Genomic DNA, 13,028 nt, shown 5'->3' on the forward strand with positions numbered 1-13,028 from the left:
CAGAGCGGGCAGCCCCTGCCCAGCCCAGCCCCTGAGCCCTGCCCGTCTCTGCATCCACAGGCTCAGCTCTCGTTCAACACAGACACGCTGTGCTGAGACCCCGGGGGCAGCCACGTTCCCCCGGCTGTGAAGCCACCGAACCCTTTTGGCCTCTCCCCTCCTTTCGCCCTGTTGAGCAGAGCTGCCGTGGCCAGAGGCGTGTGCCAGGGAGGACATGGTGGGTACGGCACCAGCCTGGACGGGCCTCGTGAACCACTGACTGCCTTTGTCCCCTTCAGCTCCAGGGCAGTGTCACTGGTGCCCTGCCCGGTGCCAGGGGCCACCGTCCTCGGCCGGCTTGCCCAGCCAGTGCGTGCCAACAGACAGAGACTGCGAAGAGAAGGATGCAGCTTGGCACCAGCGCTGCCGGCCCCGCAAGCTTTGTGGCGGGGATGAGGCCTGTGAGCGATGCCTCCAGTTGGTCACCCATGTTGCACCCACTCTGGGGACCCCCAGCTGTGGGGATGCAGCCCCCCCCCGCCACCGGCACCACCCCCAGGCCTGGCCCTGGCAGGGGCGGAGGAAGGACAGCTGCTTTCTCCTTGTTTCCATCACCCCTGGCTTGGCGCTTGCCCTTGGCACTGTGGGGGGGCTCAGGGTCCGGCGCCACAGGGGCAGGAGCTCTGGTGCTTCACCCACAATTGATTTCTGTCACTGACAGGGTGTCACCGGCGACCTCCAGCCTGCCTGAGACAGGGGCCTCATCCCCACTGGTGTGTCCTGCCCACCCACGCTGCTGCCAGCTGAGGGGTCTGGCCGCCCTGGCCCTGCCCAGCCTTGCCATGCATGTGCTGGGCACTCAGCGCTGTCCCTGGGGCTGGGCAGCAGCGCCCTGCAGAGGGTCACGCGGTGGGGCAGAGGGCTATTTCACAGGGTATTTCACACGCTGGCACCAGCTGTTTCTCCCCTCTGCCCCAACCACGTCCCTCCTCCCAGAGCCCCTCACCCTGCCTCCTGCCTGCCCTCACTGCCTGCCTCCCCCACCACAGGGCCTCGCTGCAGCTGTGCCATCTCTCCGCTGTGTCCCCCTCTTTTTCCCCCTTGCCCTGGCACTCATTGCTCAGCATCTGGCCCTGTACACAAGCCACCTGCACTGGTTTCTTACTGTTGGGTCACTGGTGATACTGGGAGAGGAGTTGCTGCACCCCAGGCTGGCTTTTGAAGCTGGGAGTGGGGTGGCCTTGAGCTACACGGACAAGACAGCGCAGCTGGGCGCCAGCACAACCTGGCAGCGGTGCTCAGGGTGGTGGGAAGTGGAGGATGGGCTGCGGTGGTGGGGCTGGCAGCATCACCGGGGCCAGCAATGTCACCTGGGGCTGGCAGTGTCACCAGCACTTGGCAGTGTCACCTGGGGCTGGCAGCGGGCACCCCCTTGGCCAGCAGTGCCCCTCCTTTCTGCAGAGGGTCCTGCCACCTTGCCATCCATGGGGGCTGTGCCCAGCACCTGCAGCCCAGCAGCACCCTCCAGCCCACAGCTCCAGCCACCTGCAGCCGTGCCCAGAGCCAGGGTGACGGCAGGGCCCGTGACGCTGACCCCGACCACCCCCCCCGGGTGCCCCAGCCTTTTGCAGCACCCCAGGGCAGCCGTGCACAGTCCCCCCTCCTTCCCAGAGAGCACGCAGGACCGAGCTGCCCATGTGTGCCCCACTGCCCTTTCCGCCTCCCTGGCACGGGATCGGCTGGAGGCCCCGGGCTGGCTCCTGCCCACCAGCGAGCGGGCAGCACCGGGCACCCCAGCTTGCTGCCATGGGGCAGCACACCACGTAGGGAGGTGGATTGGGGCCAGCCCTGGCCCCACGAGCAGGGGCAGACCCAGGTGGCAGCTGACCGTCCGCTGTCCCCGTGCCTCCCGATCTCACCAGTCCTGTATGCCACCTGCTATAGATTGTGATACAATATACAGTATTTTCAATAGGGGAAAAACTGGGGGGGAGAGAAGCTCTATTTTCAGATTTTTGAGACCATATTTTTTTTAATGGCATACTGGAAACTGGCTGGTCCTGGGGTGCAGTGGATGGCACAGGTGCCCCCACCCGGGGTGCCCCCTGCTCCCTTACTGGGCACGCTCTGCCTTCCCAGGTGGGTGCTAGGGGACAAGCCAGCTCGTGGGTAGCCCTTTGCCACGAGGGAGAGAGGGGATGGTGTCACCTGTGGGTGCCCAGCTGTGACCACAGTGGTGGCACCCCTGGGGCACCCCAGGGTGGGCATGGGGCCGTGCTCTGGCCAGGGCTTTTTCCTCGCCCCAGACCCGCCCTGCTGCCCTGCTGCTCCGGGAGGGCAGCGGCACCCCGGGCACAGAGCTCCCCCTAGCCCTCCCCTCTGCAGAGCTGCCCCCACCTGCTGCCGTGCCGCCATCCCCATTCCCTGTGGCTTTCGATGGTCAATGGAGATGCTTTTGTGCCCCCGGCGTGGTGTGCCCAGGGCATGCTTGCCAGCACAGCCTGGGTGGCCAAAGTGGCCTCCCACCCTGGGCTCAGGGCTGCCCCAGGCACAAACCCCGCTGGGGGCACCCCGAGAGTGGCAGCAGGGTGGGAGCAGGAGGGCATCGCCCCGGGGGCAGGGGTGGCCGCTGCCTTAACACTGCGCTTTGTTGAGTTTGGCCCCACTTCCCGCCTCACCTCCCTCTGCACGTCCTTGGCCACCAGCCGCGGGCACAGCGCCGGTGCCACGCACAGCCCCGGGCACAGGGCACCCCGAGGGGTGGGGACGCCTTGGAGGAGCCTGTACATTGCAAGCAAAAGAAACAAAGATGAAATGTGAAAATAATGATCGTTTTAAATAAAAAAAATAATAACTAGAGCCAGCAAGGCTGCGTGGTTGCTGGTGGGCAGGAGTACCAGGGCTGGGTGCCTGGGGAGGGACCAGGCTGGGCAAGGGTTGGGGGTGCAGGAGCCTACGGTGGGCAAAGGGATCTGGGCACTACACAGAGCTGTACCCAGCGCTTGGTATCTTCCAGGGTGGGTGGTGGAGCTGGCTGGGGGTGTGAAGCCCTGCAGGGCACAGGCAGGGTGCCCAGGCAGGAGCCGCTGCAGCTGGCACTGCTGTGAGCCGCCCTTGCCGGACCCAGACTGGCAACAGCAGCGGTGGCCGGGGCCCCACGGCAGGGTGTCCCCGGCTGTGCTGTGGGGCCAGGCGTGGGTGGGAGCGGGTGCACCCCAGGGAGGAATGTGGGCTGGGAGGGGCCGCGGCTCCAGCACGGGCACTTGCGGCACAGCCACCACTCAGCCAGCAGCCGCCACCCAGCATGGCCGAGAAACCCCAAATCCAGCTCTTCATCAAGGTGAGGGGGGTCATGGGGGCCTGGGGTGTCCCAGCCCAGTGGGCACCTCTAGCAGCCACCTGGCATTGCTGGGCTGGGGTGGCCCGGCTGCCCTCGCCCACTGCAGTGCCCAGATGTGGGGCCCTGGGCCGGCAGCAGGCACTTGGGGCTCTTCTCCAGGGCACAGCATGCTGCTGCCTGCCCCGCGGGTATGGGGGGGCTGCCGGTGCTCGGCATGGGGTGTTGGACCAGGGTGCCCTCCCAAACCAGGGCCCCCTGCCCAACAGCCCGGCCACCACAGCATCTGCCAGCCTGCACCTGCCGGGCCCTTCCCAGCCACCGCCTGGCCGGGGCAGCTTGCCCGGTTGCACAGGGCAGGACAGGGCCGGCCTGGGATTGCGCCTGGGGGCAACAGGGCCACCAGCATCGCCATCTCCTTCCTCCGGCATGGTCCCTGCTGCGCTGGGCTGTCCCCTAGCACAGCTGCCCCCGGTGCCGCTGCGGTTGCTGCCCCCAAGTCCTGGCACACTCGGTACTACGGGGCTGGGGCAGCCTGGGGCCCCCTGGCCCCCTGGGAATGCCAGGGCCAGCACCCGCTGTGCCACGCAGGCTGCTCTGGGGTGGGGCACGGAGGCCCCAGGAGCAGGCGGGGGCCAGTGCCCTGCCCGGCGTAGCGGGTGCCACGGGCTGCCAGCCCTGCTCGCCGGCCTGCGGCCAGCCCGGGCTTGGCCGGGGGGTGGCATGCGCCCTGCCACCCTCACCCTGCAGCCACCAGGGCTGCCAGGCCAGCACTGCCCCTGCTGCAGCCGTGCCAGGGTGAAGGGGCAGCTGAGCTCTCCCTCTCTGCCCGCAGGCAAGCGAGGATGGGGAGAGTGTGGGCCACTGCCCTTTCTGCCAGCGGCTCTTCATGGTGCTGCTGCTCAAAGGGGTGCCCTTCACCCTCACCACCGTGGATGTGAAGAGGTGAGTTGTGCTGCCCCACTCACCATGGGGCCATGGGGGTTGCCAGCCATGGGGTCAGGGCCATGGGCGGAGTGGGACAGCCTTGCCCTGGCACACCAATGGAGGGGTGGTAGGTCCCCAACACCTTGGGAAGGGGCACGAAGGGTGGGCACTGTGGGACACATGGAGCCGGTTGTACCCCCCCCAGCTGCCCACTGCTGCCTGAGGGAGGTCGGTGGGCATTTTCCAGGGCAGAGCTGCCATGGGCACACACTGAGGCAGGAGCAGCCTGGGGGCACCACCTCATCCCTTTGCACAGGACACACGTGCGCACACACACGTGCGCACGGTGCCCTGCAGAGCCCTGGGCACTGCTGGGCATCAGCATCTGTCCCTGTCTCCCACAGGGCGCTTGACGTGCTGAAGGACTTCGCGCCAGGCGCCCAGCTGCCCGTTTTGCTCTACAATGGCGAGCCCAAGACCGACACCGTCACCATTGAGGACTTCTTGGAGGACAAACTGGCCCCCCCCATGTCAGTGGCCAGCGCTGCCCCGAGAGGGGGCAAGGGGCCAAAGAGGGGCAGGACAGGCTGAGAGAGGGGGCTGGGCAGGCAGCACATGAGCCTGCCGGCCCCTGCCTCCTTCCTCAGCTGTGCCCACGTCCCTGCAGGTTCCGCAGCCTGGTCCCACGGTACAGGGAGTCGAGCCTGGCCGGGAATGACATCTTCCACAAGTTCTCCACCTTCATCAAGAACCCAGTGCCTGCCCAGGACGAGGGTGAGGAGCTGGGTGGGGGGACATCCCATGCAACCTCTCAGGTGCCACCACCTCAAAGCCTGGGCAGGTCACCCTGAGCCCTTCCAGCCCTCCCCTGCCCCAGGCCACAGCTGGGTCTCTGCCCCTCCCCATGCAGTTCAGTGTGGCCGTGCCAGGGCTCTCATGGGAGGGCAGGGGCAGGTTCCAGCCTGGGCAAGGCAGGAGGAGCATGGGCAGGTACTGCCTGGGTGCAGGGATGGGCTGGTAGGAGGCCACGGCAGAACTGCGGGGCCCCGTACCCGCAGCGGGGCTGTGCCCTGACCCAGCAGCGCTGCTGCCCTCCCCGCAGCACTGCAGCGGAGCCTGCTGCGGGCCCTGCTGAAGCTGGACGAGTACCTGAGTGCCCCACTGGAGTACGAGCTGGCCCACAACCCCCACCTCCGGGCCTCCCGGCGCCACTTCCTTGACGGGGACCAGCTCACGCTAGCTGACTGCAACCTGCTGCCCAAACTCAACATCGTTCAGGTGAGTGCGGGCATCCCGGTGCCATGCCCTTCCCCTTGCCCTGGCTTCTCAATGCTGCCAGCTCCATGCTTCTCACCTCCCCCTCGATGCCTGCAGCAACCCTCCGCTCCTTTGCCAACCCCTATATCACCCCAGTGCCTCCCGGCATCCCCCTCCCCGTGACTCCTGCCCAGCATGGCGACTTCCCACAGATCTCACTCCCCTCTGCATCCCCTGCTGGGTGCCACCCCTTGTCTCATGCAGTGCCAGGGATGTCCCCTGGCCCCCTGCCACCATTCCTGGCTGGCTCCTGCCTGTGAACACCACCCCCCCCAGCTGCAGGGCCCTCCTTGGCACACCACATGCACACAGGGCTGGGCAAGGACTCACTCCGTTTCTGCCCACAGGTCGTGTGCCAGCATTACCGCCGCTTTGGGATCCCCAAGGACCTGCAGGGCGTGTGGCGCTACCTCAACAGTGCCAGCGAAACCAAGGAGTTCAAATACACCTGCCCCAACAACGAGGAGATCATACAAGCTTATCGCTCCGTGGTCCGGTTGCCGCAGTGAGCCGGGCACATGCCCAGGTGGGCACAGGGCCAGGGTCAGGGAGCAGGCCAGGGCCTGCCCCGGTCCTTCTGTGACCACCACAGTCCTGCCTGCACGCACTCGGGAGGGCAGAGAGCATGGGCTTTGCCCCTGGCATCCCAATTCCCCCAGCTGGCACCCCTACCCCAGGTGCCGGCAGCAATCTGCGTCACACTGAGCCCACAAATGCGTTCCCACCTCTTGTGCCACCCTCTCTGCCCGGCCAGGACCCCCTTGACCTGCCCTGTGGTCCCTCAAGCATCACGATGGGTGCAAGGGTGTCACAGCCACGGGCACCGTCTGTACCAAAGCTGGGCAATGCTGAGGGCAAGGGCAGGAGCTGGGGAGGAAAAGCTGCCCAGAGCAGAGGGCTGCGGGGCACAGAGAGGGCAGCGCACTGCAGCAGGCATCCCTGCAGCCTCCCTTGGAGGCACACTGTGCCACCCCCCAGGTGAGCGACCCGAGGCAGGGCTGTGCCAGGGCAGCAGGCACCGCAGGATGCCCCTGAGGAGCTGCACCAGGAGGTGGACAGGGCCCAGCCCCCATCGCCCTGGGTGAGTGGAGTGGAGGGCACTGTCCCCCCAGAACCCACTGTTAAGAAGCTCTCAGGAGCAGATTTGGGAGAGGGATGGGGGTGAAGTGGGGCAAGTCCAAGCCATGTATCAGAGCTCCCGGAAATCAATAAAGGCTTTGCAAGCAAGACAAGTGTGAGTCTGGAGTGACCAGCCCCAGCAGCTCTCCTTCCTCGCAGGACTTTGCACTGGCCTCCCCGTCCTCTCCCAGTGCCTAGCAAGGGCTGGGCCCATTCTCCCAGCTCTCCAGGGGGCTGGGGAGGCTCTAACCACTCACTCACCAGCCCACTGGCATAAAGCTAGCAGGAAAGCGAACTCCTCTGAGCCCCTGACCCTCCAGGTTCAGCTGAAATTGGTCACAGGGTTCCTGAGCAAGGGAAAGGCAGAATGGACAGACACATCTGTGTTGTTCCGGTCCCCAGAGACCAGCTGGCTAAAACCACCTTTACCGGCAATATGTTAAGCACAGGCAATCTTTTCGTTACACGGCAATATAAAAGTTCTTTAAAAACCTCACCAATTCATGGCAAGTGAGGTAGAGAGGTGGCCCCTGCCAGCAGGGAAGAGCTGCAGGGAAAAAAAGCCACCACTTCTGTCACCCCTGCCCCGTCTGCCCCCCACAAAGGCCCTGCCGCTGCACCAGCTGAGGATCTGCTGTCCGCTCAGGCCTGCCAGGTGCTGGTTCCAGTCCTCTGGGTCCTGCTTGCCCCGTCCGCCTCCCTGGGCACAAGGGGCTCAGCAGGCCCAGGGTGCAGTGAAACCTCCTCCACCAGCCACGCATGCGGTTGACAAGGCTCCGGTAGGGCTGTCATAGAGGCAGAGGACAGCACAGGTCAGGAGTCCTCAAAATCCACTCCAGATGGTGCCTTCTTGCTGGAAGGAGATGGAAGGAGCATCACAGCCCAAAGCCCCACACTGCCCCCATGCAGCTACAGAGCAGAGTCCACTGCATCTCCAGCACAGCCCAGCCCCAGCACTGGGCCTGGGAGCAGCACTTACCTTTTGAAGCCAGGGTTAATGAGAGACTCTCCTGGGATCTTCCTCTTGGTTGGCAAAGCTGAGCCAGCACCCCTGTTTTTCCTGGGGCTGGGGACTGCCTCGGTCAGAGACAGGCAGAACAGGGATTACAAAAGGTCAACTGGTTGCTTTGGCAGCCCTACAAGCCCCTCCATGCCCAGGGTGAGCATCCAGCAGCCCAGCCTGGCTGGCCCAGCATCCGTGGTGGGTGAGGAAGGGCCAAGCCTAGTCTCCTCTCCCAAAGGAGCAGGGAGCCATGGACCTGCCACGGCCCCCAGTCTGGAAGACCAGCGAAGCCTGACCTCCTCCTGGAGGCTAGCAAGCAACCTGCCTGGCTGTGCCCGGCATCTGACCTGAGCACAGCGCATCCCAGACACCCCGAGAGCCACTGCACTGAGCCCTGGTCCCTTTCATGCCGGGAAGGGCACCAGGACAGCGGGGTGCCTGACAGCAGCCACAGCCAAAGGGACTCGGAGTGTCTCGGAGAGCACATGGACGCAGGACCAGCAGCCTCCTGGGGAAGAGAAGGCAAACAAACAGCAGGACGAGGGGAGGTGCCCCCTGGCAATTGCCTACCTGTCAGGAAGAGCTGCTGGCTCTGGGCAGTATTCTTCTCAGGGCTGCAGGAAGACGCCAGCGTCTCCACCGCTGCTGAGACAGAAACCAGAGCCAGAGCTTGTGATAACGCACCCCAATGCAGCATGCAACACTCCAGGCCTCCCCAGGAAGCTCCCTCCCCTCCACAGCCAAACTGAGCCACGTTCTCCTCCCAGCACTCCCACCCAGGCTGCCGCTGCCCCAGGATCTTCCCAGACCCCTAAAACAGAGATCTCTGTAAGGCGACTCCCACACACAGAGATGATGGTGTGGTGCTGGCCACGGGGACAAGGTTGTATTTCTGCACAGAGACACAACACTGCGTCCTCTGGTCCCATGCAGGATCTCTTCTGCCCAAGGCGGTCACGTGCAGACCGTGGCCAGCTTTGGGAACTGACCAGCCCAAACAGGAAAAAGAACGCAGCACCTCTGCTGCCCAGCCCTCCTGGGACCAGTGGGGAGAAACCGCCTGGGCGAGGCCAGGGAGGCAGAGGCTTCTCCCGTTCCTGGCTGAGCTGGATCACCTGGGGCACCTTTGGGTGGAGGGGATGATACCACAAAGGTGGCAGGGATCTGCCCCCCCCCCCGCCTTTGCCCCTTCCAAACCCCCCCACGGACCTTCCAGGCGTCTCTCCAGGCTCTCGACGCGCCCCGCCATGCCAAACACCAGCGCCTGGAGCTGACTCCTCGCCTCGGCGACGGGCAGCTTGAAGAGATCCAGGGCCGAGCACCGGGCCTCCTCCCGCAGCTGCAGCGTGGCCTTCCCCTCGCCCAGGCTCAGCGAGGCGGCCCCCCGCCCCAAGGCCTCCCTGCGCGGGTGAGGCCGGGGTGAGGGGGGCCCTCGGCCGAGGGGCTGGGTCCCCGCGGCTGCGGCACCCACCTGAGCTTCATGCCGTGCTCCTCCGGCTGGCACCGCTGAGGAGGAGAGGGGGCACGTCCTGAAACGGCCTGTCCTGGCCCGCAGCCCAGGCCTAAGGCCAGGCCCGGGCCCCACCGCCGCCCCGGCCCGGGCCTTCCCCGCCGCCCCGGCCCCGGTACGTACGCAGCCGAACGGCGGGCAGGCGCTGAGCTCCCCGGCCCAGACCTCCAGGGCGTCGGTCACACTGCGGGAGGCAGGAGCTCAGGCTGTGCCGGGGCCGCTCGGCCCCAGCCCGGCCCCGGCCCCGCTCCCGGCCCCGGCCCCGCACTCACTAGACGGTGCCGCCAGGGCCGGGGCCGGGGCAGCAGTAACAGAGGTACAGGCCCGGCCCGGCCTGCAGCAGGTGGAAGGGCCCGGCCGGTTCCGCCATGGCGGCAGCGCCGGAAGGGGCGGGCGAGGGCTGAGGCCCTCCCGGCACCGGAGCCGCCAGCCCCGCCATGGTCAACCTGGGGCTGCGGCGGGTGGAGGATAGCGTGGCCGCCAAGCACCCGGTGCGCCCTGCCGGGGTTGGGGCTGGGGGGACTGGGGGCCGGCGGGCCCGGGGCTGAGGGAGCCGGGGGGGGGGGGCGGGCGGGCGCGGGCACCGGGGGCCGGCGGGGCCGGAGCTGGCGCCCCGCGCTGAGCGTGTCTCCACAGGCGCTGCAGCAGTACGCGGCCTGCCAGTCCCACGCCTTCATGAAGGGAATCGGCACCTTCCTGGCAGGTACGGCCTGGCCCGGCTCCCCCCGGTGTCCTCCGGCTCCCCTCGGCCGCTCCCCGGCGGCTGCGGGCAGCGGTGGGGGCGGCCCGGGCGGGGGCCGTGGCCGGTAACGGCGCCCGGCCGCCGGGTTTCGGCAGGCAGCGGAGCCGCCTTCGCCGTGCAGAAGCTGGTGAACAAGAAGCTGCCGTACAGCCTGCAGTGGAGCCTGCTGCTGGCCGGTGGTGAGTGTCCTGCCCGGCCCTGCCCATCCCTGCCCGTGCCCAGGCAAGCCTGCGGGATCCGCTCGGGTGGGGTAGCAGCAGGAGCAGGGCCATGTTGCAGGCAGAAGGGCTGTTTGCCCTTAGCGTGGGGGATTTTCTCCCCTGGCTCCTGTCACATCCCCGCTCCCCAACGGCCCTGGGAGGCTCAGGGATGGCTCGCAGGCAGCTGCAGCAGCTCAGAAGCTGGCAGGTCCTTTCCCCGCCACTGCCCTTAGCAAATGCCCTTGCTGCCGGCACTCTCGGGAGCATCTTGGTCTCTCCAGCCGCAGGGTCCCTCGCCAGCTACGTGGTAACCAGAGCTGAGACGCAGAAATGCTCCGACTTCTGGATTTACCTAGAGACAGGCAAGTCCCCACAGGAGCTTGCCATGGCTGGTAGGGTGTCCCAGCCCGCAGGTACGTTCACATCCCTCCCTACTGCTTTCCCTGGGCTTGTCCTGCCTGGTTCTTCCCTGCTGCAACAATTTGCTCTTCCTACCTCATAATTAAGCTGATGACTGTTTGTGTCATTGCCAAAATCCCCATATAAGTCCCACACTGGCACCCCACAACCAAGGGATGGGAGTAGGTGTTTGGGGTGGCAGCAGTGCTAGGGTGGCCGGAGCTCCCTGCCTGGTCTCATGGCTACCGTGTCCCTCTGTGCTCCGGGCCCACCACCTGCGCTGCAGGTACCGGAGCAGGGCTGGCAGCGTGGGGTGGGAGCGCTCGCTTCTGCCTGCTGCCCTGCCTGCCTTGTGGATTCACGAAAGCCAGCATGAAGGGCTTGTTTGCTGGAAGAGGAAGAAAAGGTAGGGGATGGAGGGAGGCAGTAAACCCCTCCACACCTCAGTTGCTCTGTATGGTGGGCAGAGTGGAGGGGCACCAGGACAACTGCTGCTGGGCGGTTCCCACGGCTGCTTGCTGCTTTCTCCCACTGGTACCTTGAGCTCCCAAAGCTGGGCCTAGCTGAAGAGGCTTTAAATGCTTCACCAGGGCTCTGTGGTTCTCTGCCCACCCCTGGCAAACATGCCAGGATAGTTAGGGGTCCAGGGAGCTTGTTCTTTCTGTGGCAGAGAATCTGCCCAGTCCAGAGGACAGAGAGAGCACGGCACCGCTGGTGAGGAGGAACAAGTACGGGGACGTTGTGGAGTAGCCAGCAGAGCACAGCGCACTGTGCCCGTGTCCTGCTTCACCCCTTCCTGCCTGCCCAGCCTGCCTGTGCCTGTGCTGCCTGCGAGACTGGTGGGCTCTGTGGCACTGCCCAGGAACTCGGATGAGTCCATCCTGCAGTGAGAGAGCGTGGTGGAGGCACCGTAGGGCTTGCTGCCTCCCAGGTGGCCTCTGAACATCGCACATGGGGGGGTACAATAAAAGTCAAGAGCTGAAAGCGCATGTTGTGGACGAAGCGCAGGCTTGTGGTGGGACAGAAAGAGCTGGCGTGCAGGTGGTAAATGTCACCCTGAGGCAGCCCCTGCAGCAAATGTTGGAGCAGAGAGCTCTGGTCCCTCTGAGGCCATGGCACCCGCAATCCAATAGAACAGGGCTGTGAAGTGACTGCAGGCGCAGACGGGTCTGGGCTAAGCTGTGAGGGGGCAGAGCTGTTGCCGTGTGCTCTCTGTTTCTTGAGCCTAGCCAGTCACAGTGTTCCTGCCCCTGTAGCAGCAAGGCTTTTCTCACCTGCCTGAATGGAGCTGAGCTGAGCCCTGCAGCTGCATGGCCTCTGGGCCTGTCCTCTCTGCCCCTGCAAAGAGGGTGCACACATGCCCAGAGCACCTCTGTGTGGTGCCCACCTTGCTCTTGGGGCATGTCACCTGGCCAGTCCCAGACTCTCCATCCAGATCCGTAGCCAGCCAGCAAGGGAATGGTACTGTCTTGAATCCCACCCGTGGGATTAGAGGCACGTGGGAAGATTAAGAAGCCTCTTTTACTTCATTTTTTCCCAATAGCAAACTCGGAAGTCATGACTAGGGCAAACCGGCTGCTCTTGGTGGATGTCCAGCTCTGATTCCACTGCAGCTGGATTTCTTAGAAGGGGAAACCCAGCCTGGGTTCTGGAAGCTAGCTGGTTTCCTAGAGCAGAGCAGCAGCGTTTTGGCTTCGGAGTCCAGAAATGCCTCCTTCTGTGTCAGGACTGGGCACAGTCCCCGAGCCTCGCCACGGGAGGGAGTCCCTGCGCTGGGGAGACGAGGGGCCCGGGGATGAAACTGCGTTTAGGGGCTCAGAACATCATCTGAACTGGCATCACGCTTGGCCTGTGCAGGGAGATGGGGAGCAGCCACCAGAACAGCTAAAAGCAAAGTGGCTGCGGGGAACGGGCGGGTTAAGCTAAGCACAGTGTACTGGGAGCTCAGCCGGAGCGGGCAGCTGAGCTCACGATGCGTGCAAGAGCAAGGAAGGCAGCAAGAAACCGCAACTCTCGCTGAAGCTGCTCCTCTCCTGGGGCATGCAGAGGAACGCGGCCGGGCGGGAGGCTCTTTCCAGATGGGCTTGACGAGTTGGGACTGGCCCTGCGCAGCTGCCTGGCGGCTGGATGCATACCGTGGTGGTTCTGAGCCGCCAGCGACTGCACGAACAAATTGCCAACCCTGCAGGCTGGTCTCCTGCCCTGCTTGGGTACCAGACCCGGTCCCCTGGGAGCAGAGACTCCCTACGTGTTTTCCTTGCGTGGAGGCTGTGGCTGTGAGCGCAGCGGTGAATGCATGGGGCAGAGTCAGCTTGAACGCTGCCTGCTCACGCCTTCGGGGTGACTGGACCTCTAGCACTTGGGAAATGTCAACTTTGCAACCGTGGCTGGTTGAAACTCTTCCGTGTCCAGGTGGGCCTGAGCCTGGACTGAGGTTTCAAGCCCACCTTGGTCTATCCTGGGTGCTTCTCCAGGCTGGTGGAGCATACGAAGCC

At 65.2% G+C, this 13,028-nt stretch overlaps 4 protein-coding genes across 8 annotated transcripts in view; 3 read left to right on the plus strand and 1 right to left on the minus strand.

Annotated features, from left to right (window-relative positions):
- ABCA2 (ATP binding cassette subfamily A member 2) overlaps positions 1-2,838 on the plus strand; it is a 36,946-nt gene extending 34,108 nt beyond the window's left edge. For all 4 annotated transcript variants that reach the window (XM_072882817.1, XM_072882819.1, XM_072882818.1 and 1 more), the window contains one exon: positions 61-2,838. In XM_072882817.1, the coding sequence (XP_072738918.1) occupies positions 61-96 (36 nt within the window). In that variant the 3' untranslated portion in view covers positions 97-2,838. The remainder of the gene's footprint in view (positions 1-60) is intronic.
- A 430-nt stretch (positions 2,839-3,268) lies between these two features.
- On the plus strand, positions 3,269-6,069 carry CLIC3 (chloride intracellular channel 3). The gene is made up of 6 exons (XM_072883105.1): positions 3,269-3,319; positions 4,152-4,261; positions 4,648-4,773; positions 4,911-5,017; positions 5,346-5,521; positions 5,908-6,069. Exons 1-6 carry the CDS (start codon positions 3,284-3,286, stop codon positions 6,067-6,069), a joined length of 717 nt encoding a protein of 238 aa, XP_072739206.1. The 5' UTR covers positions 3,269-3,283.
- Positions 6,070-7,063: 994 nt separating this feature from the next.
- Positions 7,064-9,620, minus strand: PAXX (PAXX non-homologous end joining factor). Of its 2 annotated transcripts, none has more exons than XM_072883128.1 (7): positions 9,465-9,620; positions 9,316-9,376; positions 9,154-9,188; positions 8,892-9,082; positions 8,253-8,327; positions 7,659-7,752; positions 7,064-7,532 (listed from the first exon to the last, which is right to left on the minus strand). In XM_072883128.1, the coding sequence occupies exons 1-7, from the start codon at positions 9,560-9,562 to the stop codon at positions 7,493-7,495; spliced, it is 594 nt and encodes a 197-aa protein (XP_072739229.1). In that variant the 5' UTR covers positions 9,563-9,620; the 3' UTR covers positions 7,064-7,492. The 2 variants fall into 2 exon arrangements, with proteins under 2 accessions (XP_072739229.1, XP_072739228.1); XM_072883127.1 differs by having other exon boundaries at positions 8,253-8,324; positions 9,465-9,562.
- On the plus strand, positions 9,375-11,686 carry TMEM141 (transmembrane protein 141). The gene is made up of 5 exons (XM_072883129.1): positions 9,375-9,683; positions 9,829-9,895; positions 10,030-10,113; positions 10,416-10,547; positions 11,204-11,686. Exons 1-5 carry the CDS (start codon positions 9,630-9,632, stop codon positions 11,281-11,283), a joined length of 417 nt encoding a protein of 138 aa, XP_072739230.1. The 5' UTR covers positions 9,375-9,629; the 3' UTR covers positions 11,284-11,686.
- The last annotated feature ends 1,342 nt before the right edge of the window (positions 11,687-13,028 follow it).

This window comes from Ciconia boyciana, chromosome 18 (genome assembly GCF_034638445.1).
Source record: "Ciconia boyciana chromosome 18, ASM3463844v1, whole genome shotgun sequence".
NCBI classification, from domain to species: Eukaryota; Metazoa; Chordata; class Aves; order Ciconiiformes; family Ciconiidae; genus Ciconia; species Ciconia boyciana.